Below are 27,121 nucleotides of genomic sequence, written 5' to 3' on the forward strand. Positions count from 1 at the left end.
ATCTGGTATACACTTGGAGCAATTAATGCTACCTTTCCTTATACAGTTAAGGAAAAGGAAATCAGAAAAGTAAAATATATGCCCTAGATCATGCCCCTCCTTGGCTAGTGCTAGAGTCTGGAATATAACCCTTCCCTATTTCCAAAAGGACTGGCGAACCTCATTGCTCTAGTGTTAACTTTTGATTTTTAGTTAAAAAGGTACGTGTTAATTTCTACTCTACATCTTTGTTTTGATTTGTGGTCTCACTCAGAATCTGAGAAAAATAGCAACAAAACAAAGAAAATCATATAAGAACAGAATGAAACCCACAGATAACAATATAGATAGTTTCACAGAACAAGTGAGACACATGGTAAAAGGACACAATGAAAGAAAATGATAGCATTTTCCAGGGAGGTAAATGTAGTACAGGATTATCAGCCCCATCTTGTGGCTTTCTTTAGATATTGCTTCTAAGATTCATTTTTTTAAAAAAAATATTTATTTTTTAGTTGAACACAATATTTTTATTTATTTATTTTTATGTGGTGCTAAAGGATCGAGCCCAAGGCCTCACAAGAGCTAGGCGAGCACACTACTGCAGAGCCACAACCCCAGGCCCTAAGATTCATTTTTGAACCACTAACCATCACTGGACACCTGACAACTTGTTGGGTGAGAAGATCTAGAACAATGACTCTCAAACTTTAGTGTGCTTGAGAATTACATGGTGATCACGTGAAAATGCAGATTTCTGGCCAAGACAGGTAAGAAGGATGAAATGGGGTCTGGGAATCTCCATATACAAAGCTCCCCAGGTGAATATAGATCACATATAAGAAATAATGAAGGCAGTGAAAATTAGTGATGTGCATTCCCTATGAGGAAAGGGCTATTTTGAAAAAATTTGGAAGAAAATTATTGAAATTTTATCCTACTTGCAAGCAGTTAGCTTGCTACAGTTTCATGAACGCTGGTAGGAGATATGAGTCCACTGGGTCAGAGACAAAGGACAATTCGTAACAGCAGTAAGTGTAGTCAGCGTTGTTACTGGGCCAATTTCCTGAGCCTCAATTCCCAAAAGTCTTTGTGATGAGGGCCCCAGTAGGTTGCATTATAGAAGAGAAATTCCCAATTTTAGGAAACTGGTATCTATAATGGGGACTACTTCTATCAGAACTTGTCTGGACGAGAAATTATTTCTGCCTTCCAAAGTTGTTCACCATAGAAACATCCTGGGAAAATTCAGACAGTGCCTCTGCTCTCAAGACATACAGGCGCCCAACACCAAGAGTCGTTTCTCAGCAGAAACCAGGAATAGAAGCTCCGCATATGAACAGTATCCTACACGTGAAAGCTGCAAAATAATCACACTGATGCAGGAAAGCGGAATCGCAGGGGCTCGAATTCAGCTTGGATTCTGGTTCAAAGAAGTCCTTTATTCCTTTGCTTTAATGGAGACCTGCCTGATGTCAGGAGCACGCTCCACCCTTACCTCACTTTCAGCCTCACACTTCATAGGGACGAGGTAAGTTACATCATTTTCCTCACAAGCAGACACATCCTGAAACACTAGACCCATTCAACCCCGGGGCAAGAACCAGGTCTTCTCAGAAGTCTTCCCACCACCCGCTTTCCTCGCCTGCTGCCTCCAGGCCAGAAGACTGGCCCAAAAGAAGTGATGGACGAAGGCTTGAGTGACAGGCCTTTACCAAGGCACCGCCACTCTAAGCGCGAGCCCACGGAAGCTGCTTTAAGACCCAGCCACGACTTCGGAACCAAGTCAGGATCCCGGGTGTCTCCCATGTCGCGGGCCAGAGGTTTCCGGGACTCAGTTAAGGAAGGGGTTCCTAGACTTCATTTCCCACTTCAATAAAGACGCAGGCGTCCAGTGACACCAGGGCGCGCAGCGCAGCGCGGCTGGGGGACGCGCCCGTGGGCAGAGGGCGGCTACCACCAGCTCCGCCGCCCGACCCGCTCTTCCCGCCTTCTCGCGCAAACAGGAAGTGGGGCGGAACCAGCCGAGCACGCCGCTCGCGATTGGCCAGCGCCGCCGCCGCTCACCGCCGCGAGAGGAAGGGGTTGGGCACCGCCTATCGCCCAGCAGTCGGCGGCTTGGCGGGTGGGAGGGACGCAAGCCAAAGTTACGGGTGCCGGATCCCGCAGCTCATGGGTCATGGAGCCCGGGCCCGCCGCGTCCCCCGGGCCTTCCCGCTCCTTCAAAGAGGAGCTGCTCTGCGCCGTCTGCTACGACCCCTTCCGCGATGCGGTGACGCTGCACTGTGGCCACAACTTCTGCCGCGGGTGCGTGAGCCGCTGCTGGGAAGTGCAAGTGGCGCCCACCTGCCCCGTGTGCAAGGACCGGGCGTCGCCCGCCGACCTGCGCACCAACCACACCCTGAACAACCTGGTGGAGAAGCTGCTGCGCGAGGAGGCCGAGGGCGCGCGCTGGGCAGGCCCGCGATCCCCGCGCCTCTGCCGCTTGCACCGCGGCCAGTTGAGTCTCTTCTGCCTCGAGGACAAGGAGCTGCTCTGCTGCTCATGCCAGGCCGACCCCCGCCACCGGGGACATCGCATGCAGCCAGTGAAGGACACTGCCCACGACTTTCGGGTAAGAGTGGCGGTGAGCGCCCAGTGATCCAGCGCACTCGTGGTGGCCGGGGCTGGACCGCATCCCGGCACCCGGGCTTCGCCCTCCAGCCTGCTAGCGCTGCGCCTGCTCAGGCCTCCCGGCTCCCTGCTCCAGCTCCGAGGCTTCCTCAAGACCCCCACCGGGAATGTGGTTATCTGTGGGGTCTGCCTTCTTCAAGGCCGGCCCAGGATGGGTCAGAGAGTGCAAGCCGGAAGTGGGAGACAGGGTCAGCGACCTTCTCCAGACAGCCCCGCCCCTTTCTGAGCGGCCTGGCCCAGCCAGCTGCGGTGGCCAGGTCCCTCTGAGCTGCACCAGTGTGGGTAACACCCACGAATCCTCAGTTTAGAAGTGGGAGAGGAGCCCAGGACCTGGCAAGAGATGTAGAGCCTTAAGGTTTCCGCAGGTCGGTCACGGTCCTCAGCTGATCCCAAATTTTGTGTAACTGCGGGGAGAGGCCCTTGGCTCAGGCCCACTGGTTGATTCTCTATCATTCTTTTAGCATCTTAACGCGTAGAGTTCCAATAGCTATAAACCAGGGAACAACTTACAGGGTAAAAGTAATGTGGAGAAGTCTTTGTTATAGAAAGGAAAAAGTGATTAGGAAATAAAGGTTAACTTAGCTAAGAATTTTTCAGAAATATTTAGACTTTAGCCCTTAGAATCACGTTCGTTTTCGGCACGTTTGTCTGTGAATGAATGAGTCGTACCCTACATCACCCATATATATGTATCAATAGTAAAAAAATAAAAGTAAAATTCTGGAAATGCCCATTGTACTCTGGAAGAAGTTACATAATGTGAAAACACTAAAATTTGGAGCTGGGGATGTGGCTCAGTGGTAGAGCTTTTGCTGGCGTGTGTGAGGTCCTGGCTCCCATCCCCAGCACTCAAAAAGAAAAGAAGCAGTAAATTTGTTTTATCACCTACTAATGCATGTATCAGACCAACAGTATGGAGAACACTGGTTAGCTGGCAGGAAGCTGACTGTGCCCAGAAGGAGGTACTCTACACACCCCCTCTCCTTTCTTTGCAGTGCCTTTATTAAGAAATAATTTTAAGTTTGTTATAGTTCCACACACATTTTGGCATAGACAAGTAAAAGAGAACTCAGGAGTGCCATCAGTATGCATGTTTGATTGAGTAACCCTGTGACTCCTATGCACTCCCACTGGCAGAAGTGATGGATACTGATTTGAGACAGCTGAAGAAAGTGCTGGGCTCACTGGGAACTGGGGTCTAGGTAGCGGGACCATGAGTCAAGGTGTGACTAATTCTCATGGGGCTGGCAGAGCTGCAGATCAGGAGATGGGCAGGAGTCAAGGCCAAGAACACTCACAGACCCTCCCCAGGTTGGAGCCAAGCCCCAAGCCAGGATTCAAGAGCAGTGAACCTGGGGCCAGGAAGCATGAGGTTCCATGACAGCTTTCTTAATTAGCAGATGTCTTGCCCTGCTAGGTCCCAGAAGAGCTGCAGGAGATGAGATAGAGAATTCTCACCCTCAAGGAGCTTGCAGGAGAGACCTGAGGGCTGTGGAGGTATTAGCCAGGGGAAGGAGTGAGGGAAGATATGTGGCAGAGACAGTAGTGTCTGGAAGGGTCTGGAAGTGGGGAAACCTGACTTTCCAGGCACCTAGAGAATTTCAGTGGTTACAGCGGGATGGAGATGCAGATGGAGCCTTGTGTCAGGCCATTGGGCCCTCAGGGTGATGCCTGAGAGGCAGGGAATGGTCTAGTGCAGGGCAGCTGAGGACAATGCAAGCAGGGGCATTATGGCAGTATGCTACTCATTCATTTACCAGACAAACATAAGCTGAGGGCCTCCTGTGTGCCAGAACCTGTTCTGGGTGCTCAGGTCCCTGAGATAGCCCCTTATCTTATGAAGTTCATGTTTTAGAGGGGGAAGTCAGGAGTTAGTAGACAAGTCATGGTTCTGCATGGTTGGACATGCATGGTGGTTCTGGGGAGAGCAGTATGGGATCCCCCCTCCCATCCCACTGCCATGTGAGAAGGAGCTAGGTCAAAAGCCCTGTTGGCTGTGGGGAGCCCTGTGGGATTCTCAGACGGAGGGTTGTGATGAGATAGTATGTTTTAGAAAAAAGTTCACTTTGACCACCATCTAAGGATGAAGCAAAACTAAAAATCATGTGGGTGGATACTTGTTGAGTACTTGCTATATGTTAGATTCTCTTAAGCATGTGCATGTTAGCAAATGTAATGCTCACAAATTTTCAACAAGACTGGGTGTGTAGTTTTCTATCATTGACACAGTAAACTGGCACAAACACAGTGGTTTAAAACAGCATAAGTTGATTATAGTTCTAGAGGTCAAGCTGTCTGCATAGCTGCATTCCTTTTGGAGGTTTCAGGGGAGAACATGTTTCCTCGTCTTCTCCATCTTTAGGGAGCATGACTCTGACTTCTGCTTCAGTTATCTTATTGCTTTCCTTGGCTGACTACCACCTCTTTCATAAGGCCCTCGTGATTACAGTGGACCCACTCAGATGATCCAGAGGAATCTCCCCGTATCAAGATCCTTAACTCCATCATCTGCAGAATCCCTTTTGCCATAACATTCACGGTTGTAGTGATTAGAACTTGGGCTTTGTAGGGTTGCGGGGCATTTCAGCTTGCTGTAGGTAGTAGCGTTATCCCTATCTTACAATGTAATGAGGTACAGTAAAAAGACAGTCTCAGTTTAAGTAACTGCCAAAGTCACACAGCTAGTAGCTAGACTTCCCCTGGGCCTAGTTTGGTCCCTGCTCTGGTCATGGGCTTTGAGAGAGCCTTCTCTCAGTGCTGCTGGTACTCTGATCCCAGAGCTGTGGGCAGCCAACTGTGTTTGGATACGCAGGCATCTGGGTGGCTGTTGATCATTGTCAATGTGCGGAGAGCAGATAGGTTGAACACCTGCAATGTGCTGGACACAGTGTGTCCAGCAGAATACAGTCCAGTCCTAGAGACCCTGCCTGGATGAAGTTGACAGGCACAGTTGAATACTCTCACTAATAATTGAAGTTTCGGTGAAGGATGGGACACTCTAAGAGGAAGGCCTGCTTTTCTTGTCTGTTGAGGCATGGGAAGGAGCCTCTGAAGAACTGATTTCACAAGACCTGAAGGCCCAGAGGAGTAAGAGAAGGCCAATAGCAGTAGTGGGGGCATTGGGTGGGGCCTGCAGTGACCGAAGGACATTCTTCATGAGGAATGAAGAAGTTTGGGACAGATCCCACAGGGCATCCAAGGGCATGTTAAAGAGCTTGCCTTGTGTCCTCAGCACAGAGGATATGACCAGAAGAACTTAGGAGATTTTGGAATATAACGGAAATGTTTAAACAGAGCTCTAGAAAGAACACAAGTGCTTGGGGGACCTTAGGAAATCCTGGAGCGCAGTGTTTCTCAAACCTGAATAACATGCCTGCTCTTCTTAAAGGAAAAAGTGTTCCAACAGTGTGGCTTAAATATGTTACCACGTAGGTGCACTCAAACACAAAGCATATAAATTGCTCTTGCCTATATCACAGATATGCAATAAACCAAAGGAAGTTGCCAGATTAAGTTTAAGCAAAATTAGGATCTATACAATTCCAGTTAAAATATTAATTACAAGATTTTATTTTGCTGAAACTAAATCTCTACTCTTGGCAGAGATCCTTTTGATTGATTCTCTTTACTGTGTTCCAAGTGCTGGCTTGATTGAGGAGTCAAAGCTTCCCTGTTTGAAGAACTCAGAAACTCAAACTCAGGTGATACACATGGTTGGCCAGCTTACAGCACCCATACACCCTCTACCTGCTAAGTGTTTTGCTCTTCCCTGGATAGACCAAGACCATGACACTCATACAGACTAGTGCCTGGTAATCATTAACACATTTACATATGCTGGTGCTGATGTTGTAGGAACCAAGAGCATGTGTCACACTGTGTATGAGGTGACTCAGGATGGGCTTATCTTGGTGGGTTTTTTTGGTTCCTTATTCAACGAAAACACTAACTCAGAATACCCTTAGACTACTTGCAATCCACAAAATATTCAGACACAGACCCTTCCGGAGGACTGTGAAGATAGTTACATTTATTAATGAGAAAATGGAAACTGGGGAAAATTCATGCACTTCTTGCAGCTTTGGGGTAAACATGGTAAAATTCTCAGGTCAGAACTCAAGTTTAGTGTTTTTAATACCAGACCCACTCCAAACTCCCTCGGAGGCCCAGGCCTCTAACTGCCTTGTCTGGACCCCTTTCTTATACATGCCTCTGGACTTTGATGTGGGTCCCGAAGCCTTGGTCCCCTGCCTGGGGCTATCTTCTCAGAATTAGCCTGAAAAGTGTCAACCAAGGGATTCCAGTTACTCTTAGCCACATTCAGAGGTCTCCCCACCATGGTTTGCATGTGGTTCATCCTCTCGAAAAACTCAGGTTGACATTTAATCTTCATTTCAAGGTATTAAGAGGGTAGAAACTTAATGTGACTGGTGTTTAGAGGTGGAGCCTTTGAGTAGGATTAGATAGGAGTGTCAGAGCCCCCACCATCCTGGTGGCTTTATGAAAGGGGAAGGAACAGGATTCACATGCACTTCCTGTTTCCCACTGTGTGATGCCCTCACCCATACTGGAACTCAGCTGTCCTGGAAGACTATCACCAGACATGGCCCTAAGTCTCAGCTCAGAACTCTGAGCCAGAATCAGCCTGTTTCCTAATAGCTTATCCTATGCTGTTGTATTACTGCAAACAGAAAATGGACTAAGACATTCCCTTTCTAGTTCTTTCTACTCTTTCCTAACTACTCACTACTTTCTGGGTCCTCAGCTTTCATTTCAAGCCTGGCAGATCCCTAGTTGCAAATAGAGGATGTTCATTGCCTCTTTGTTAAGCCTGCGCCCCCGGCAGAGAGGGGGTCTCAATTGCCCACTGTGGCTCCTGAGTGAAGAGGTCCTTGCAGTAGGCACCATGGTAAACACCTATTGTGTGATGAGTCTGCATATCAAGGGGGAAGAAAGATCTGGAAAACAAATTGGAGTTGGATAAGGATGAGATCTAGATGAGGTTATCTTAGCATTTATGTTGTACATTAAGAAACCTGGAACATCTGATAGGAGAATTAAATTTCTTGGCTCACAAGTGGCACTTATTGGTACTAAGAGCTATACCTTGCAGCACATACTGTGTGCCTTCCCGCTTCTCAGCCCTTGACATGCACTGATTTGTCAACCCATGAGCTCCATAGTGATATCCCTCTTATCGGGTAGGAAACTGGTATTAAGTAATTAGCACTGTCCCTGCTACATGTAGGTGCTCCATAAATGGTGATGGTAATTTACCAGTATTATTATTAGAATCATTATTATTTTATTAGAATAAATCTAATATTAGTAATATTAGATTATTATTATTAGAATATTTACTATTTTTCGAAAAGAAAATATATGAAAAGGTTTCTTACAATGTAGATGAAAAGGTAGGAATCCAACCTAAAATTCACAGTGTTCTTCAGGGAGTCCAGAAAGTTCAGAAGCAATAATTAAAATTTAAAAAACAAAAACTACTGAAGAGATAAATATTTGAATTTGACAATTAAAGTCTGTCATGTGATCTAAGCAATATGAAAATGTCAGGAGAAGGAGGGATCTGGAGGGAAGTGTTTAGAGAAGGCGTTATGGGAAATAACTTCATTTGATGGGAAATGAGGGGGTTAGACCCCCTAAGGTTAGTGACTTCAGACCAATACAGTCTGGAAAATTTCAAAGGGAGCCTGTGGTCCCTCCCCCTGTCTTATCCCCACAGCTCAGGGACTCAGCTCAGCCTGGACCAGTCCCAGGCTGAGCAGGATGCCCTTCTGTGCTGTATTATGGCAGCTTGAGAGACAACAGGCCCCTCTACCTCCTCAGCCCTGTTCCCTGTACCAGGCATAGGACAAGGGAGCTGGGCTACAGGACATCTGAGGGCCCTTAGCATTATAAAGAAATGATTTGAGATCAGGACTAACATTCAGCTGTGCCCCCGGGGCTTGGCATGGACCAGGTTCAGTAAATGCTGTTTTCATACTCTTATCAAAGTGGAATTCCAGTTATAAATGTGGTGTTTGTCCTCCCTGTCTGACCTCCAGTCCTAACTTGCCTCCCTGCCTCCTTCTCATTTCCCACATCAGGCCAAGTGTAGAAACATGGAGTACACGCTGCGGGAGAAAGCCAAGGCCTTCTGGGCCATGCGACGCTCCTACGAGGCCATCGCCAAGCACAATCAGGTGAGTGCTTGGACCTAGCGTGCAGCCAGGAAGAAGCAGGGGAGGGTTGGCCTTGGCTCTGTTGATGCCTCCCATGGGCTAGCTGTGGACTTGGAAGTCTCATACAGCCTTGCTCTCAGTTGCTAACTGGGCTACACTGCCTCACTAAAGACCTGGGCATGGCACGCCAGCAGCACAGGCATGGCCTAAGAAGCCACCTGTGCCATTGTACTGTCATTTAAGAATAACCTCAGTGTGTGCTGCATTTTGCCATTCACTCTGTGCAAGCTCCCGCCGACTGGGCTCCTGTGATTCCTAGTGTCCTTTCAGTGCCCGTGTCCACTCCACCACAGTTTTGTTCCCTGTCTCTGAACCATACATGTCCATCGAACTCCACCTGCATTGCTGCGCCTCCTTCCTGGCCTGCTCCCTGCTTCTGTTCTTGGTTTTCTGTTCTTTGTTCTGTTCTTTCCACTCTCCAAGCACTCCAGTGGTCTTTTGGAAAAGCACATCGCTGTGCCATTCCCCTGATTAAAATCGCCTAGTGTAGTTCTGTGCCCCAGACTGCGGTCCAGACTCCTTCCCATGGCCAAGGCTGTCGTCTGCCCCTTGCCTGCTCCAAGTTCATCTGCTGTTCTGTGGCTTGGTGCTCTGTGCTTCTGCCACTTCTGTGGCCTTCTCTGTCCCTTAAATGAGCTAAAGCTGTTCCCCTGGCCCTATAGTCAAAGATGCCTTTAAAATTTCAGCTTACGCATCCCTTGGGAAGTTTTCCCTGCTGCTACCCAGACTAGCCCTTCCTTTTTACCCTCATTTTCTTCAAGACACTTCATTATTTTGTTGTTTTCTAGTTTGTCCCCTCATCAAAATACAAGGATAGTGAGCACATTCCCAATGTCTGGAAGTTCTGGGCACCTGTAAGGGACCAGTAATGAGCTTGTGGTGGTTCCATGGCTAGATATTAGGAGGCTTCCCTAAGCCCAGTCCTTGGCCACTCAGGCATTGTAGTCCCCAGCAGCCCAAACCAGGTGTGTCAGCTGTGGCTGAGATGAGTGCAGCTGAGTGGTAATTACTAGAAGCAGTCATCTCTCAGAAGGTGAGAGACCAGAGCCAGGGTCAGCGAGACAGTCAGAAACCAGCCTGTCCCAAGCTGGAGGAGCAGAGCAGGAGTCGGGGCTGTGAAATACAGAGGCCAGGGCAGTAAGCTGCAGGCTGACCTTGGAAATCCAACCCTGTGTCTACACGCAGATCCCTTGGCCTCCACCAAACTCATGCACTCACCTGTAGAAAGAAATTCCCTCTTCCTAGGATTTTTGTGAAACTTTGAGATAAGGTAATGCATCTGAGTGCCCACAGAGAGAAGCCATTCGATGTTTGTGATGCTTTGGAGACCAAGAAGCTGAGTTGACAGAGTGGCACCATTTGATCATCTTAGGTCAGAGCCACGAGTACAGACCGTGGCTTCCAGTCCACAAATGAGATTGCAGCCTGCCGTTGCTGGAGGACACCGTTTGTGGTGTTCTTCTAGTGCTGTCATGGAGTCATCAAGCTTCATTTCTGCCCTGTAACCTATGTTGTCATGTGGCCAAAGCTGTTTGGCTGGCTTTGTGTGTAAAGAAAGGGAGACACAGAGACGAGGTGCAGAGGCAGGGAAGGTGTCCAAGTGGCCGCGTTTATTTATACCAGTAGGTTACGTTTGGTCATTAGTACCATAACTACATAATTGTTTAGAGTATCAGTAAGGTTGCTTATTCTGCAGTTAAATTTTACAGTTACAGAATGCAATGTAGGATATTTGTGCGGTTCTCAAGAAAGTCCATTGTCTGAAGTTACTGTTAGGCGGGCAGCTCCAGGAGCAGCAGAGCGTGGTGAAACATTGTAGTTATCTAGCAAATAAGTTCCTTTATTCCTAGGAACTATGTGCCTGCAATCAAGGTCGAGGTTTGATGAGCCTCTAACACAGAGGCTTCTCAAAGCGTTGCCATACCAGCTAGACATTGCATGTATATTAGCTATATTACTAGATCCTAAGAGAGATTGCAGGGCATTCTAAAGGTGGGAAACAAGGTGCCTGTTACCCCCCGGGAGTTGGCTCACAGGGGAATGCTTCCCTGTACACTTCCATGATCAGAATACCTACATTTGTGGGTGTGGGGCTGGAGTGGGGGGAAGGGGGGTGTATCCATCTCTCCATGCCAGGCAGCAGAGAGCTCTTAGGCTTCTTGTGGAGGCCAGGGTTCTTAAGGTGGTCAGGTTGAGGCCTCCAGAGTTCTAGCTGGATGGGTGCTTTTCCCGTTAAATTCTCTGAATCCAAGTCACTGAATATACATTCTGTCGTTTACCCCTTTACCATGAGGCTGTCCCTGCCAGTGTGACAGTGGCTGGAGTTGCCTCGGCTTTTGCCGAGTTTTCCTCTTTGCTCCATCCTTTCTTGTCCTGTGTGAGAAGAATCAGTAGATTCCACTCTTCCTACGTGGTCTGTTCTTATTTGCCCATCTTTTCAAAGTATAGATTTCTTCTGTGAATGATGTGAATGCCAATTCATATCCTTTTTTTGTTCTTGGAATATTTGTCTTTTCTCCCATTGGATTTTTGGAGTGCTTTGTATATTAAGACTAATACTAGTTTGTTGAATATATTGCGAACATTTTTCCCAGTTTGTCATTTCTTTTTCAATGAATTATTTTCAGGGTTTTTTTTTGGGGGGGGGGTCATTTATACAGTAGTCATTTTGGAATTACATGCATGTATTTAACCCTGCTTATAAGGTCTTGCCATTTAAAGCTTATCTTTTATATACATTCAATTATCTGATTGTTTGAGTCTTTTTTGTTTCATATTATGTTAAGCAATTTCTTTCTTATTCTCAGGCAAGAAGTATTTCTTTGCTTTTTCTCTGAGTATTTGTATGGTTTAGGTCTCATTTTCTTAATATTTTTTGTGATTATGATTTAGAATGTCCACATTTTTATGATTGAGTGTTAAATACTTCCCACTGTTTTAGTAAACCCTCTGGATCAGATATATTTAAGGGCAAAAGATTTGAAGGTAAACAAGTTTTAAAAATTGTTGCTATTTGAAATAATTCACTTCTGTCACACAGGGTTTTCCATGCTATTGAGAGAACCCAAATGAGATACAGACTGTTGTGTGTGAGGAGATTACAAGACTAGGGTTATCATCAATAAGCAGTGATTTCTTTTTCTTTTTTTTAAAGAGGGTCTCACTAAGCTGCTTAGGGCCTTGCTTAGTTGCTGAGGCTGATCTTGAACTTGAAACCCTCCTGCCTCAGTGTTCCAAATCACTGGGATTGCAGGCGTGCACCACCATGCTTGACCAGTGATTTCTAAAAAATTATCAAAACAGCTTCTATGCCCTCCCATTTGAAATTTAAACTTATAAATTTGTGCTAGTCAAGTCTTGCATTGATGCTTCATCTCTAGGGTTCTACATAGGATTCTTTCTGAAAGTCTGAAGGTCACCAGCTCGGGGACAGCAGAGGCTCCCCAGGTCTGAGTCACTGACTCCGGCTCTCTGCTGCAGGTGGAGGCTGCGTGGCTGGAAGGCCGCATCCGGCAGGAGTTCGACAAGCTCCGTGAGTTCCTGAGGGTGGAGGAGCAGGCTGTTCTGGAAGCTGTGGCCCAGGAGACCAGGCAGAAGCAGCTCCTGGCGGATGAGAAGATGAAGCAACTCACAGAAGAGACTGAGGTGCTGGCCCACGAGATCGAGCGGCTGCAGATGGAACTGAAGGAAGACGATGTCTCTTTTCTCATGGTGAGGAGCGTGGCCGCCGCGTTCTGTGATGGGACCAGATGTTCAGGGACCAGAGAACCATGGTCACCAGCCCCGCCATGCCAGTCTTCCTGTGGCCTCCTGGCTTTGGTCCTGAGGGACGGCATCCGTGTGCTGCTTGTCAGAGGCCAGGGGCGTGACGGGGTGGCATCTCCAGCCTCTTCTCTCCACTGCCCTCCCTGTCTCTCTCTTTCATTCCCCCTGTTCTCTTTGCTTTTGTGCCATCCTTGGTTTCTTCTCTCTCTACCCCTAGTAAACGGGGTCTTTCAAAATCAGATTTTTTTTATATTTAAATATGGCTTGTTCTCTCTTAAGAATGATTCCATTCTCACTTAAAAAACAAATGCCATTGAGTTTATTTTTTCTCACTTTGGTTGATTGCATCGTTGGGCCCCGCAGAGAAGTTTCTGTAACTTGAAGGCTGGTTTGTAAATCAGGATGATCAGGACGACACGCTATCCTCTTCACCACCGACAGCTCACCTTCTGGAACGGGGGGCAAATACTGTGTTCCAGCAGTGTGTCCCATCCTGGGGAGGACCTTTGTGGGTTGACACCTCATGTCAAGCCATGATATGCCTTGTCTGCAGAGGGCACTGATTACAGAATCACTCAATGGATTTAAATTGGTTCTTTCCTTGACGATTCTGCTAAGGAAATCATCCTGCCAATGATTTTGGTTTGTGATTTTGTTTTTCTAAATGACAACTGTATTGAGATATAATTTCTATATTGCACTGTGTAAATCACCCATTTTTGTTGTTGTTATTTAGTTTTTTAAAAGATAGGATCTCACTCTTGCTTTGGCTGGCTTTAAATTGCTTCCCAAGTAATTGGAACTACAGCCCCCACACCACTACACCCAGCTTGTCACTTATTTAAAACACACAGTTCAGTGATTTCAGCACTGTACAGTTGTGCAACTGTCATGACAATCTGTATTTAAGATCATTTCATCCACCCAAAAAAGAAGCTCCAAACCCTTCAGCTGTCACTCCCCCATCCCTCCTGTCCTGGTGCCTTTCAGCCACCAATCTCTCTTGTCTACCTAATTTGCCTATTCTACACATTTCACATAAATGGAGTCATATAATATGTATCTTTTGTGACTGGTTTCTTTCACTCAGCATATTTTGAAACTTCATCCATGTCTTTGCATCTAATAGTTCTTTCCTTGTTATGGTCGAATGATACTATTCCATTGTATATTACATTTTATCTGTTCATCAATTTGTGATTATTTGAGTTGTTTCTACTTTTTTGCTCTTGTAGGTAATGGGGCTATAAACCTTCATATACCAGGGTTTTGGTTTGTTTTTACTGGGGGTGAAACCCAGAGTGCTTTTACCACTGAGCTACATCCCTAGTGCTTGTTTTTTTTTTTTTTTTTTTCCCAATCTTGAGACAGAGTCTGGCTGACTTGCTTAAGATCTAAGTTGCTGAGGCTGGCCTTGAACTTGTGATCCTGTCTCAGACTCCCAAGTCACTGGGATGACAGGCACACGCCACCACACCCAGCTAATGTACCAGTTAATATGCACATGTTTTCATTTCTCTTGGATGTTGCTAGCTTCTTTGGTAACTCTGACCCTTTGAAGAACTGCCAGATTCTTTTGCAAGGCAAGTGCACTGTTTTATATTCCCATCAGCGGTGAATAATGATTCTGCTTTCTCTACATCCTTGCCAACTCTTTTTATATATATATATATATATATATATATATATATATAGCCATACCATTGAGTTTGAAGTGGTATCTCATTATTTTGATTTGCATTTCATGATGGCTAACAATATTTAGCATCTTTTCATGTGCTTATTGGTCATTTGTAGATCTTCTTTGGAGAAGTATCAATTCTACTTTTTTGTTCATTTTTTAATTAGGTTGTTTCTTTGTCAGTTAAAAATTCTTTGTGTTCTAGGCACAAGTTCTTTCTCAGGTTTAGCTCTATATTTAGGCCTTTGATGTATTTTATGTCATTTTTTAAAATATGGCATAAAGTTAGGGTCCACCTTATTCTTTGACATGTTATTGTGTACTTTAACAATTTTTACAATTTGTTGGAAAGACCATTCCTCTCTTAAATGATTTTGCTGCCCTCATAGATAATTGGCTAACAGTGAATGTGAGGGTTTACTTCTGGACTTTCAGTTCTGTTCCTTCCATTGATCTCCCCGTCTGCCCATATGTTAGTCCTGCTCTGTCTTGACTACTGTTGCTCTATAATAAGCTGTGAAATCGGGAAGTGTGAGTCCTCCAACTTTTCTTTTTAAAGATTATTTGGCTCTTTGGGGCTCCTTGAATTTCCATATGAAATTTAGAGTCAGTTTCTACAAAGAAAGTACCTGGGATTTTGAAAGGAATTCTGCTGAAAACCTAGATCAGCTTGAGGAGAATGGACATCTTAACAATATTAAGTCTTCTGATCCATGAACATGGGGTGCATGGCTCCTCTTGAGGTCAGAAACTTACCATGCTTTCTCTGTGTCTGTGTCTGTGTCTTTCAGAAACACAAGAGCCGAAAGCGCCGGTAAGTTGCCAAGTCTGGTGGAGGGGAGGGGAAGAGCAGGCAGAAACACCAAAGGTGCAAAATCCAGTGGCTCCAGGGCCAGGCAGGTAATGCAGCCAGCTGGTGGGATCCACAAGGAGTGGTGGGGACTGCCAGATGGAGAGACCTTTCTTTGAGGCTCTCCAATTCTGGCTGGCATGGAGGATCTCCAGCCACTGTGAGGGGAGGGAGAGCAGCATGCATCTACTCAGGCTTCTCAGTGGCCACCTAACATTTAGACATCTTTCTTGACCAGCCTCCTCCCTCTGAGAGCTTCAGGACAGGCCCTTAGCCTGCACACTCATGTGCCTTGATGGCTTTGGGTTTCTGGGATGAATAATTAAGAACTATGTCCCTGTCTGAGCTGTCCAAAGATAAAAGAGTGGGCTTTGGGAAATAGGGGAAGTAGTGAGTTCCCTGTCACCAGAGGTGCTCAAGCAAAGGACTGTGACCTCTTGGTTTTGTTGGAGTAGAGCACTGTTAAGGTCCCTTCCAATTTGTTACACATCCCACAAGCAGATGTGTAAGTGTGATTTCTGTCCACAAGGATGGCAGCCGTGTTGGAGAACCTCCTATTTCTAACTCTCCCAGCTGGGGCGGGATGAGCCCTCCTACTGAATCCTGAAGGGTGTGGCAGCTCAGTCGGTTCCTGGACCAATCCAGGTTTGTCTTGGGGAAGGCGGCCAGGAAACCTAGGCCTGAGGCAAGGGAGCAAGGCCTGTTGCCCATTTCCAGTGAACCCAGATCAGCCCAGGTGCTTTGCCCCAACTGCACCCACCATGCCCAGTCCTCCTTCCACAGGCTCTTCTGCACCGTGGAGCCAGAGCCCATCCAGCCCGGCATGCTCATCAACCCCTGCCGGTACCTGGACTCCCTGCAGTACCGCGTGTGGAAGAAGATGATCAGTTCCATCAAATCTGGTAAGGGGGTGCAGGGAGGTGTTTGCGCCCAGGGAAGGTACTTCATGCTAGCACAGAGCTGCCAAGCTCTACTCTGCCAGGCTCTGCTCATTCTCTCCACTGGCCTCCCAACAGGCCCTTGACCCTGGTCATCTCCCTCCTGCCTGATGGATGCAGCCCCTCCTGGCAGACCACCTTCCTATTACAGGCCCTGACCCTCTGTCCTCTTCAGAAAGAGAAATACTTCCTCTAAACAGAACTGTAACGTGTATAATGAAAGGCCTTCTCCGTCCAAGGTCACCAAAGGACCACACACAGGGTGCCTTAAATGACAGAAACCCATTCTCTCATGGTTGTGAAGGCTAGATGCTCATGCTCAGGTGACAGCAGGGCTGTGGTCTTCTGAAACCTGTGGCAGGGACCCTCTGTGTCTCTTCTAGCTTCTGGTGTTGGCTGGCAGGCCTGGCTGCCCTTGGCCTGCAGCTGCAGCACCTCACCCTCTGCCCTCTGCCACATGTCTTTTCCCCTAGTGTTGTCTCCATTCCCCTTTTTATAAGGGCACAGTCAAGGTGGGTTCAAGTTCCACCCTGCTCCAGTCTGACTTCGTCTTAACTGTATTTATAGTAACGTCCATTTCCAAATAAAGGCACATTCTGGGCCACTGGGTGGGGGCTAGGATTTCCACATACCTTTTGGCGGATACATTTGAACCCATGATTTCCATCAACCCAGGACAACTAGAACTGAGGTGGTCATTTTGGGGCTCTGGGGACACCACCTGGTGTGGCAGGTGGGAGAGTATCAGGTTTGCTGACTGTCCCCCTTCTGCCCTCAGTGCCCTTCAGCTTCGATCCCAACACTGCAGCAGGCTGGCTCTCGGTGTCTGATGACCTCACCAGCGTCACCAACCATGGCTACCGCGTGCAGGTGGAAAACCCAGAGCGCTTCTCCTCAGCACCCTGCCTGCTGGGCTCCTGCACCTTCTCTCAGGGCTCCCATGCGTGGGAGGTGGCCCTGGGTGACCTGCAGAGCTGGCGGGTGGGTGTGGTGCGGGTGCAGCCAGATACAGGTGCAGAAGGCCACTCACACAGCTGCTACCATGACACCCGCTCTGGCTTCTGGTACGTGTGCCGCACGCAGGGTGTGGAGGGGGACCACTGTGTGACCTCGGACCCGGCCACCTCGCCCCTGGTCCTGGCCATCCCGCGCCGCCTACGTGTGGAGCTGGAGTGCGAAGAGGGCGAGCTGTCCTTCTATGATGCTGAACATAACTGCCACCTATACACCTTCCATGCACGCTTCGGGGAGGTGCGGCCCTACTTTTACCTTGGGGGTGCGCGAGGTGATGGGCCCCCTGAGCCCTTGAGCATCTGCCCCTTGCGCATCACTATAAAGGAAGAGCTGGACGTCTGAACTGGCCCAGGCCTGCTGGATGCTGTGCCATGGGCCTGCTTGATTCCCGCCTCTTCCTGAAGCCCACCCCCAGCCTCGGCACCTCTGCCCACTACCTTTTGAGGTGCCAGCATCCTCTGCCATTCCGTCTTGCCTTTTTCTGTGACTCTAGTCCCTATGCCTCGTCTTTATTTTTGGTCCCTTCTCTGCTCAGTTAAAAGCCATCCAGGAAGTACCTCACTGGGTCCAGGCTCTACCCAGGGTGTGAATTTTTAAGTCCTCATTTGAGAATTTCTGGAGAAAATGTTTACTTTTAGTACAGGCTTATTTTAAAATGTAGGTTTTATTATTTTCCAGGTATGGTTAAACCAACTAATCAGGAGATGACTGCTGTTGGAAAGAGTCTGTCACTCATTTCCCAGCCATGCCACATGGAGCCACACAGGAAAGCACCAGGGTCAGTCAAGATGCAAAGGGAAAGAGGGGAAGGTGCTGGCAAAGCCGTTGTTGTGGTTTTCCTGGGAAGGAATGGGTGGGGCAGCACAGACCAGGTGGACGCTCGCCAGTCTTGAGTAGTTGCAGTGGGTTCTGGCGTGTGAGGACGGCTCCTCGTTTCTTGCACCTGCCTTAGGATGATTAGGACAGGAGATGTTGACTTGGCAGAGAGCCTGCTACAGGAAGTGGTGAGATTCCATGGTCTAGGTTGGCTGGACTCACGGGACAGGCAGCCTTCAGGCCCGTTGGCTATCTAGGGATTGGCTAGCTTAGGAGCTGCGGTCACTCCAGTGCCGGAACATCAGGAATTCAGAAAATAAGCAAACAGTGCAGGGCTCAGCTTAGCTACTGCTTTATGTTACTAATTTAAAACTTGCACGGATCTTCCTGGGAGTCCTGTAAGGTAGGAGGCAAAGCTGCCCATCCCTATCCATCAACTCCAGTTTATCTGGTTGTACATCAAGAGCTAATCTCCTCTGAACCAAGAGCTCCAGAGCACTTAACAAACTTAAAATCATGCTGTGGACCTGTTCCCTCGCTGGGCCTCACTTTCCTCATCTGTACAATAGACAGTGGGACTAGAAGACCATGTCCTTCTATAATTCTGTGGGGTGAGTTCCTCTAGTGAAAGTATGAGAAGGGAAGGGAAGAGGTGCCCCCTCCAGTTAGGAAGAAAGGAAGGGTGTGATCCGAGGGAGGCCTTCGGAAGACAGGTGCTGTGCAGTGGGAAGGAAGGCAGTGTCCCTCGCCCTCACTGCCGCGTGTCACTGACCTCAGCCGGCTTGCTCCCTGTTGGGTTCCATCCTGTTTCTCCTCTCCACTGTAAACCTCCACCTTTCCTTTCTCATGCCTGCAAATGCTTTCTAATTTCCAGCTCACTGTGTCCTGGGAACTGGCAACATGGAAGGAGATACTGTCCTGTGGGTACCATGTTATAGTTAGGGGCACGTTCCAGCCCCGCCCCACTTCAAAACAGCAGATGTTCTAAACAGCAATTAGGAGTCCTGGTTATAAGTGTGTTGTGCATATTGGTTATGTAACTAATGGGGAGGGACCAGGTGTGACATGCCACTGGGGCCAGCTTGGCAGTTGGCAAATGAGCTCACTTGTGTCAGATTCTCAGGCCCACCCCGCCCCCCCAAAACAAAAACAAAAACAAAAAGCTCTAAGCACTTTGGGACCCAAGCAGTTGTGAGTGTGTGCGCTCTGCTGGGGTTTAACCTGTCAAGTACAGATTCTGTATGATCAGCCTGACTTGTTGGTTCGAATAAATATTTAAAACTATTTTCACCGAAGCTGTTACGAGGGTTTTTTTTTAAAGATATAGGATAATTTGGATAGCCTAGGCCTCCTTTTCAAAGAAATAAAAATGATGTGCTTTTTCTTTTGTCATTATTTCTTTCAGTGTTCTTGTAAGCCAGAGTTTTTCCATGTTGTAGTATGTATTCTTATTGTAATATTTCGTTGTATGAAATGATGTACTGTGTTTTATTGTTCGCCAATTGATGGGTATTTGGCCTATTTCCACGTTTTGATGGTTTTGAGTAGTGCTGCTGGGAACATCTGTGTACAGATTTTTCTGTGGACCTGTCTCTCTTTCTCTTTGGTGTCCACCTAGGCATAGACATGCTGTGTCTTATGGTGACTCTTCTTAACCTTTTGAAGAACCGCCAAGCTGCTTTCTGATGCAGCCTTTGACTCCCAGCAGCAGTGTGTGCGGATTCCGGGTGCACAGCACCCTTGTCAGCACTGTGATCTGTGTTCTGACTTAGCCCTCCTGTGACGGTGAAGTGGTATGGCTTTGGCTTTGATGTGCATTTCCTTGATGCTGATACCGAGTAGCTTTTTCATGTGCTTATTGGCCATTTGTATATCTGTTTGGGGGAACTGTCTTCAGAGCTTTTCCCCATTTTTAGCTGGGTTGTCTTTATTGTTGAGTTGTAAGGGTTCTGTATGTATTCTAGAGACTAGTCCCTTTGTCAGATATAGAACTTATAAACTTTCCTCTTCATTCTAGGTGTGTCCATTCACGTTCTTGGTGACATCCTTTGAAACCCCCAGTTTTTTTAATTTGGATAATGTCCAGTCTGTTTTTTTTTTTTCTTTTTTTCCGGTTGCTTACAGATCTTAGGAATCCTCCTTTTGACACTGCCCTTAAGACCATCTGGCCTCGGTTCTGGATATGCTCAGGGTAAGGTGGCTGTCCTGTTGGCAGCGAGCCCCTCTCCAAGGGTCTTCCTTGAATACTCTCCCACCTGTGCCTCTTACTCCTCATTCCGGCATCCACCCTGGAGGCAGCAGCCCACTGTACACTGCCTGTCTTATTCTCCTTTTGAATCCATCTATGTGCTGCCACCAGATGCACCATCCTTTGGTCTCAGTGGCCATCCAGAGTGGCCCTCACTCCTGACCTGCTCATATGCATTTCTGCAAAGCAGCTTTCGGAGCTCACTGTGGCTGGACTCTGTTCTACTGGGTGTCCTGGCTCCATCTCACATGGCTCCAGTCACACCAGGCTGTCACACACACTGCCTGGTACTCACAGGGCCATTTGTATCACAGTGACCTGCTATTGGTTACTCGGACTATTCTGGTTATATTTGCTGCACCACCTGTGTGCTGATGTCTCAGGGCACACTTCTTACCTGCCTGGGCTTATGTCCTCATCTGCAGATCTTCCTTAACCCCTAATTGTGTGCCCTTTAGATGGGATCCTGGGGAGCAGACTTGTGAGTGCCAAGGCAAATAGCAGGAGAGTTCCCCCCTGGCTCCTTGAACTTGCTCATTGGCACCAGTGATCACTTGGTTATAACTCAGTGTGTAATAGCCATTTTCTTCCTTCTTGCTTCTGAAGGGTGAAGTTTTGGCAGAATGGGATTGTTGTTGGTTAACTATCAAAACAGTGGCAGTCATGGTTAATGATGGTGCCCGGCAGGAGTGTTCCCAACACCTTAGATATTAACAGAACTCTCCCCAGTAGGCTTCTGCCCACTTTGCCTCTGTTGTTATAGATCCTGCCCAGGGTTCCTGGACTGCTATTGCGTGTTGCCCCTCCTGCTGGAAGGCACCTGACTGTCTTCTCTGCTTGAGTGTAGGGACTACATCATTATCACCTTTGCTATCCTAGGTCCAGGGATGTCCCGGGCCACTGTAGGTGGTTCTTGTGTGGATGCTTCATGTCAATGACGGGTCATAAATACAAAGTAGGGGCAAGATAATAATGGGGCTGAAAAATTCTGATTAGCATCTTTCTATGCCTTCTCTGTGTTTAGATATGTACTGTGTCACGGTGGCCGACTGTGCCACTGCAATAGCATACACACAGGTTTGCAGCCTTGGAGCAGGGGGCTGTACCACACAGCCCAGATGTGCAGTAGGCTGTGCCATCGAGGTTTGGTAAGCACACTCAATGTTCACAGTGACAAAGTAGCTGAAGAGTGCACATCTCAGAACATATCTCTGTCACTAATCAACAGGCAGCCTTTTAGAGGTATGACCTGCAGGTCAGGCAAGCTGTCCTCAACTACTCCACAAAACAACTGGCAGCATTTGGTAAGGAACAAGGGTCAGGATCCTGGACCCAGATTCCAACCCTGCGATGGAGAAGCTACCTGAGGCTTTTGGACATCTGCTGCAAGTAGAAAGAGGGTGACAGTACCTGCCTCAGGCTGCTCAGGGATCCAGTGGGGCAGACTTTGGAAAAATGCTGAGTATTCCACCCTAAACCGAGTATAGGCTTATTACTGTTAGCTAATTCTTCAGCAGATGGGATGTTCTGCATGTTGAAATTATGATTCACAATCACGATGAATCCCAAAGAAAAGTGAGAAGCTGAGATGTGGAAGTTATGTTGGGAACGCTTACTTTCCTTCAGATTTTTGACAAGAGTATGTCTATACAACTTAACATTTGTGAAAAAGTTTCAATAACATGGAAAAGTGGTTGCAGTAACCAAGAAAAATAGGTTTCAGAGTTAAACATACAGACCTGGAATGCACTTATGAAAAAAGGCAAGCAGAAATTTGCCTTTAATTTGTGTGTGTGTGTGTGTGTGTGTGTGTGGCACGTGCGCACGTACATGTGTGCTTGTGTATGTTTGATAATCTGTTTACATGGCAATAAACCCAAAGGTACAAAATGTACTAAAACAATCACACCTCTGCACATTCAGCTCTCCTAGTAGGCAGTCCCTCCTATCAGTGTTTTTTATCTTTACAGAGAGATTCTGTGTATGGCACATAGCCTACAAGAGTATTCTGCCCCTCCCTGCCCAGCACACTATAATTAAAATGCAGATTGTCCCATACTGTATCTGTAAGCAACCCAGCATGAGGAGAAAACTCCAAGCATGTTATTAAAATAGTTTTCCCTTCTCAAGGGGGAGGTTTGTCTGGGATGTTTTCATGCACTCAGTTCAATTGGTGGATTTTGGTTTTTGTTTAAATATTGCATTATAATTGGTGTCTAAAACCAAGAGGAGAAAAGCTAAATGGAAACCTTAAACCTAAGACTTCAACATAGGTTTTTTTAAGTCTCTATCCTCCCAAAAGGTGTCCATTGGTTAAAAGGCTGGATATGGTATTGGACGCCCAGAGTTCAAACTGACCACCACTGTGACCCTGGGGGGAGACAACCCCTCTGTCTCTTGGTGTCATTATGTGGAAAAGACTAAGAATTCCTGTCTCTTAAGGTGGTTATAGACTTTAAGGGAGCAAGTGTGTCAAACTCTGGAAGTTGGGCAAATATTAACAGCTGAGTTCACTATCATTACACCTGGCCCTGGTCCTCACATAGCTGCAAAGCTTTTGTAGAGCATTGAACTTCTGTAAACAGGGCAACTTGGACACTTGCATGTTTTTCCCCAGGTCAACCCGTGTCATTGGCAAGAGCTGTGTGTCCCAAAGAAGAGAAGGCAGCTGCCTATAGTCTTCAAGAATCTGGGTGTGGTACCAGAGGCTTTGCCTCATGTTTTGAGCCTGGAGAAAAAGAGTCATAATGTTTTAGGCATAGCAGAAGATTCTAGAGAGGAGCAGATCTGTACAAATCATAAAAATTAGTCATCGTATCATGCACAATGAAATTGTGTTGTCATGTTCCAAAATGGTTCATGTAGCTGTATGCATGAAGATGATGTCAAATACTGACTCATGCCCAGTGAAGGTGATCTTAATGATAGTGATTTGGATTGGACAAAGACAATCGTTTGTGATGGGAGAAGCTGAGCTTATTAATATTCCCTTCAGGATTTCAGAAAGAACAGAATTTTGTGCCCTGGCCTGTCCCACCTGCTCCTTGCAACAGTAACCAGAGGGTAGGAAGACAGGTCAGTAAGGACTGAGTCTGATGGTAAGGGAAGTCTTCCTGCTCTGGGGTGTTGTTTGTCCTTGTTTGTGGGTGTTGCTCCGGTGGGTTTCCTTTGCCAGGGAGCAGACTGGGGAAGATGGGAGATTTGGTTTCTATGGATACTAGCTGGCTGGGATTTGCATAATGTAGTGCAGAGAACAGACAGTCTGGGAACACTGTAGACCAGGGAGGAACACAGAGGCACATGGAAATGAGTTGGAGGGCCAGGGTAGCCAGACTCCATTCAGCCCTGTTCTAGGGAAGGGAGTCTGTCTCTTGCTGCTCCCTGAACAGCAGCAGCATGGAGCCTGAGGAAGGAGGGAGGCATGTGAATAGCGCCCCCCACAGGGCATGGAACACACTGGGCTCAACCAATCCCGGGCTCTTCTGCTTCCTCCCCTGAACTCCACTACTGGCAAAAGCCGCTCTTCCATGACCACCTGCTGTGTGGACCTCCAGTTTACTCAGAAAGCATTTCAAGTATGTTCTATTTTAATCCTTGCTTCCAGCCAAACACTATGTGAGACAGATGCAGGAAGCTTATCAAAGATCCATGAGTGATCCGTCATAGAGCCAGACCAAATCCATCTCCTGGAGTTAATATCCCCAGATCCCAGAGCACCTTCTAGGCTGTACACCAGTAAATGTGGCCTAACTAGGACAATTCAGTTTGAGGGTATGACCCTAGGTAGGGAGTATGGGATAAAGAGGAGAGATGCTTTTGGAAATACTGGAGGAGGGTGGGATTGCCAGGCCGTGTCGTGGACAGAATGCTCTAGGTGAGGAAGGTTGGGAGTCTGGTGGCTGCCAGGCTTCTGGCTTGAGTGACTGGTGGTGGCCACTGAGGTAGGGACCAGAGAGCAGGTGAGTTTGTGCTGTGCTTGTGGGACTTTCCGGTGGAGGCCTGGAGAAGGCCATTTGCCACAAGAGCACTGTAACTCAGGGTCTGGATGTGAGGGAATGGGGTCAGGAGTCATTGGTACATGGTCTTGTTGAGACCACAGGAGTCTGGGCTCTCACATGGGAAGTTAAATAAAGAGATGGACAAAATCCTGGGGAGCAACGACCCTTTAAGAAGTGTGCCCAGGGTTTGGTTAGAGAAATAAATTGAGGGCAGAACGGGAACCCAAAGAAGGTGATGTGACAAGGAAAACAAAATGACAATAATGACAAAAACCATGTTGAAGGTAGAAGGGAGTGAGCTGCCGGAAAGCCACGTGAGACAGAGCTGGGGGATACTTCACTGACTCCACTGTGAGGCGGTGTGTGTGGTGGGCGGCCCTGGTGCGGCTGCTCCCGATTCCAGTGAAGACAGATGAAAACCCCTGTCCCCCACAAAGTGGCACATGTCCAACATATTGGCAGAAATTGGGAGGAATCCCTTAACTATAAAGCCATAGGAGATGGAGTTTTAGCACCCACCTGGAAACAGACCCATGCCCACTTCTGCATCCTGAGGAACGGGTGCTACTGAGGTTCTGACATTGGATTTTGGGGTTCCAGCAAGGTGGTGGTTTTGTGCTGCGGAGTTTATCTATAGGTTAGTCCTAGGAGTCTTCCCTGTGGCTCTCAGAGGGCTTGGTCTCAGCAGTGGGAATGAACAGGAAAGGATATCCACACCAGGTGACAGAGAAGCTTGCTGAGATTAATGTCTGTTGAGTGTAAACAACTGAAGCAACCCCCAGGTTGAAAGTAAATTTGGGAAACAAAAATTAAGGTTGTGGAAGCCGGCAATTCTCCTCACCTGGAAGTGACCTCTCAGTGGTTGAGGTTAAGGTCACAGCATCATTTTAATTGGGGGAGTTTCCATACATGTTCTAACTCTACTGATCCCATGCTATCTTTTTTAAAATCATTTTTTTTTCACTTTATCTGATACACAAAAGTTGTACCTATTTCTGAGGTGCCAGGTGATGTTCAATAGATGCAAGTCGGGTAAGAATCTCTGTCTCCTCAAACATTTATCATTTATCATTTCTTTGTAGGAAAAACAGTCAAACTCCTTTTGTCTAGCTTTTTGAAATGGACATTATACATCATTGTTATCTGTGGCCACCTTACTATGCATGGCGCAACAGAGCTTCTTGCTCTTGTCTAACCATGACTTAGTCCCCCTTGGCCAACCTCTCCCCAGCCTCTGGTAACCACCTTTCTACTCTCTACTTGTATGAGATCAACTTTTTGTCTGAACTGCTTTTTTAAGTAGTCAGGAATACTGTTTCCTTCTGTTTGTCTTGCTGTATCCATTCAGTTACTGCAAGCCCAAGAAAACGGTGGTCAGAGGAGAGGGAACCAACGATCACATCTAGCATCCTGGGAGGTATAATTTCTTCAAAGCAGTAGAACAAAGATAGGAAGAACCCTTACCAGTATGCATGCAGGTCTGTAGCTTATAGCTGGCTATTTATGTTTTGTTTATTTATTTTTTTAGTTTTAGGTGAGTACAACATCTTTATTTTATTTTTATGTGGTGCTGAGGATCGAACCCAGTGCCTCACACGTGCTAGGCGAGCACTCCACCGCTGAGCTACAACCCAGCTCCTTATGTTTTATTCTAATCAGTCTGCTTTTTCATAGTTGTGAGAGCTGTAGACACAGAAGATCACCCTACTTGATGCTGAGTGGAGCTGGGAAGGTACTGGGCATCCAATGCCCTCAGCCTTATGCATGTCTTCATCCGATGGGTCCTACTGATGGCCAGTGGATTTATCTTTTGGTAAACCAAACTCATTTTTATTCTTTTTCAAATAACTAAATTTTTGTTGTGTTGTTTGTGCCTCCTGGTTAGCAGAGTTTACTTTGTAAATTTTTTTTGAAGATAGAAGGGAATGAGCTGCTGAACATTCCAGACCCAAACCATAGAAGGCAAGTAACAAATTCACTTACTTTTATCATTCACTTTACTTTTACAAGTAAAAGGCCTGTGGAGGGAACGTCTAAAGAACTGTAACAAGCCAGAAACTGGAAAAGAAACATGGAGGCAAATTCAGGCAGCATTGCCAGAAGTTGGGAGAGGGGCTTTTCTTTTCTATTTAAGAAAGAAAAAAGATGGAAGGCAGAAAATAAAAATCAATTTCAAAAATCAGAACGGTGTGGAACTAAAATGATGGGTACAATTAGATTCAAATTCATGGTACACATTCCGAATTACAGGATACAAAGTAAATTCTAACATCCAGGATGGCACAAACAAAACAACAAAAATTTAGTTATTTGCAAAAGAATAAAAATGAGTTTGGTTTACCAAAAGACAAATAAATGGGGAAGAAGGCATAGAATCTTGAGCAAAGATTGTGACTCATTGGAATTTTATATCTAGACGAGTTTTGTGAAGACAAAAAGAAAAAAAAAAGATTTCAAATATGTAAAGGTTCAGAAAATAAAACCTCCAATGAACTGTACTTGGAATAATTTAACTTTGTCAAAAAATATTTCTTGGAAGAAATGATGTATACTGTTAAGTATAATTTAATAACAGTGATCTGATTAGATAACTTCAGGTCATATTAACCAGACCCTGAACATTTGGAGGCAAGGAAATTATAGAGTTTCTAAACTACTTCACAAAGAGAAAAAGGGGTGGAAAGGACAAGAATTTTTAAAAAATATTTTATTTTATTCTGTACTCTGATGCTGAAACAAGTATTCACTGAACATTTATTTTAAGGGAGTATTAAAACACTGAGAGACTTTTAAAATAGCACAGTTTACTTCCAAACAGGAAAAAATATACAAGAAAAAAGAGTACATGCATTAAGACTGACATCAAGTAAATAAAGATCCACAAAATAAAGTCATTGCTGCTATGCCAACAAACATTTTT

At 46.5% G+C, this 27,121-nt stretch overlaps 1 protein-coding gene across 3 annotated transcripts; it reads left to right on the forward strand.

Annotated features, from left to right (window-relative positions):
• Window positions 1–2,098: 2,098 nt before the first annotated feature.
• Window positions 2,099–19,195, forward strand: Trim35 (tripartite motif containing 35). 3 transcript variants are annotated; one of them, XM_076852278.1, is made up of 7 exons: window positions 2,099–2,593; window positions 8,757–8,852; window positions 12,372–12,602; window positions 15,129–15,151; window positions 15,971–16,089; window positions 16,904–17,376; window positions 17,818–19,195. In XM_076852278.1, exons 1-7 carry the CDS (start codon window positions 2,159–2,161, stop codon window positions 17,845–17,847), a joined length of 1,407 nt encoding a protein of 468 aa, XP_076708393.1. In that variant the 5' UTR covers window positions 2,099–2,158; the 3' UTR covers window positions 17,848–19,195. The 3 variants fall into 3 exon arrangements, with proteins under 3 accessions (XP_076708393.1, XP_076708394.1, XP_076708392.1); XM_076852279.1 differs by having other exon boundaries at window positions 16,904–16,995; window positions 17,209–19,195; XM_076852277.1 differs by having other exon boundaries at window positions 16,904–19,195.
• The last annotated feature ends 7,926 nt before the right edge of the window (window positions 19,196–27,121 follow it).

The sequence above is a fragment of the Callospermophilus lateralis genome, chromosome 4 (assembly GCF_048772815.1).
Source record: "Callospermophilus lateralis isolate mCalLat2 chromosome 4, mCalLat2.hap1, whole genome shotgun sequence".
Classification (NCBI taxonomy): Eukaryota; Metazoa; Chordata; class Mammalia; order Rodentia; family Sciuridae; genus Callospermophilus; species Callospermophilus lateralis.

Bases quoted from the DNA above. Each gene is read 5' to 3' on its own strand.
- Trim35 (XM_076852277.1), top strand. From the start codon at position 2,159: ATGGAGCCCGGGCCCGCCGCGTCCCCCGGGCCTTCCCGCTCCTTCAAA. The intron at 8,853-12,371 runs GTGAGTGCTTGG...TCTCTGCTGCAG, and splicing joins CCATCGCCAAGCACAATCAG to GTGGAGGCTGCGTGGCTGGA. The intron at 16,090-16,903 runs GTAAGGGGGTGC...TTCTGCCCTCAG, and splicing joins GATCAGTTCCATCAAATCTG to TGCCCTTCAGCTTCGATCCC.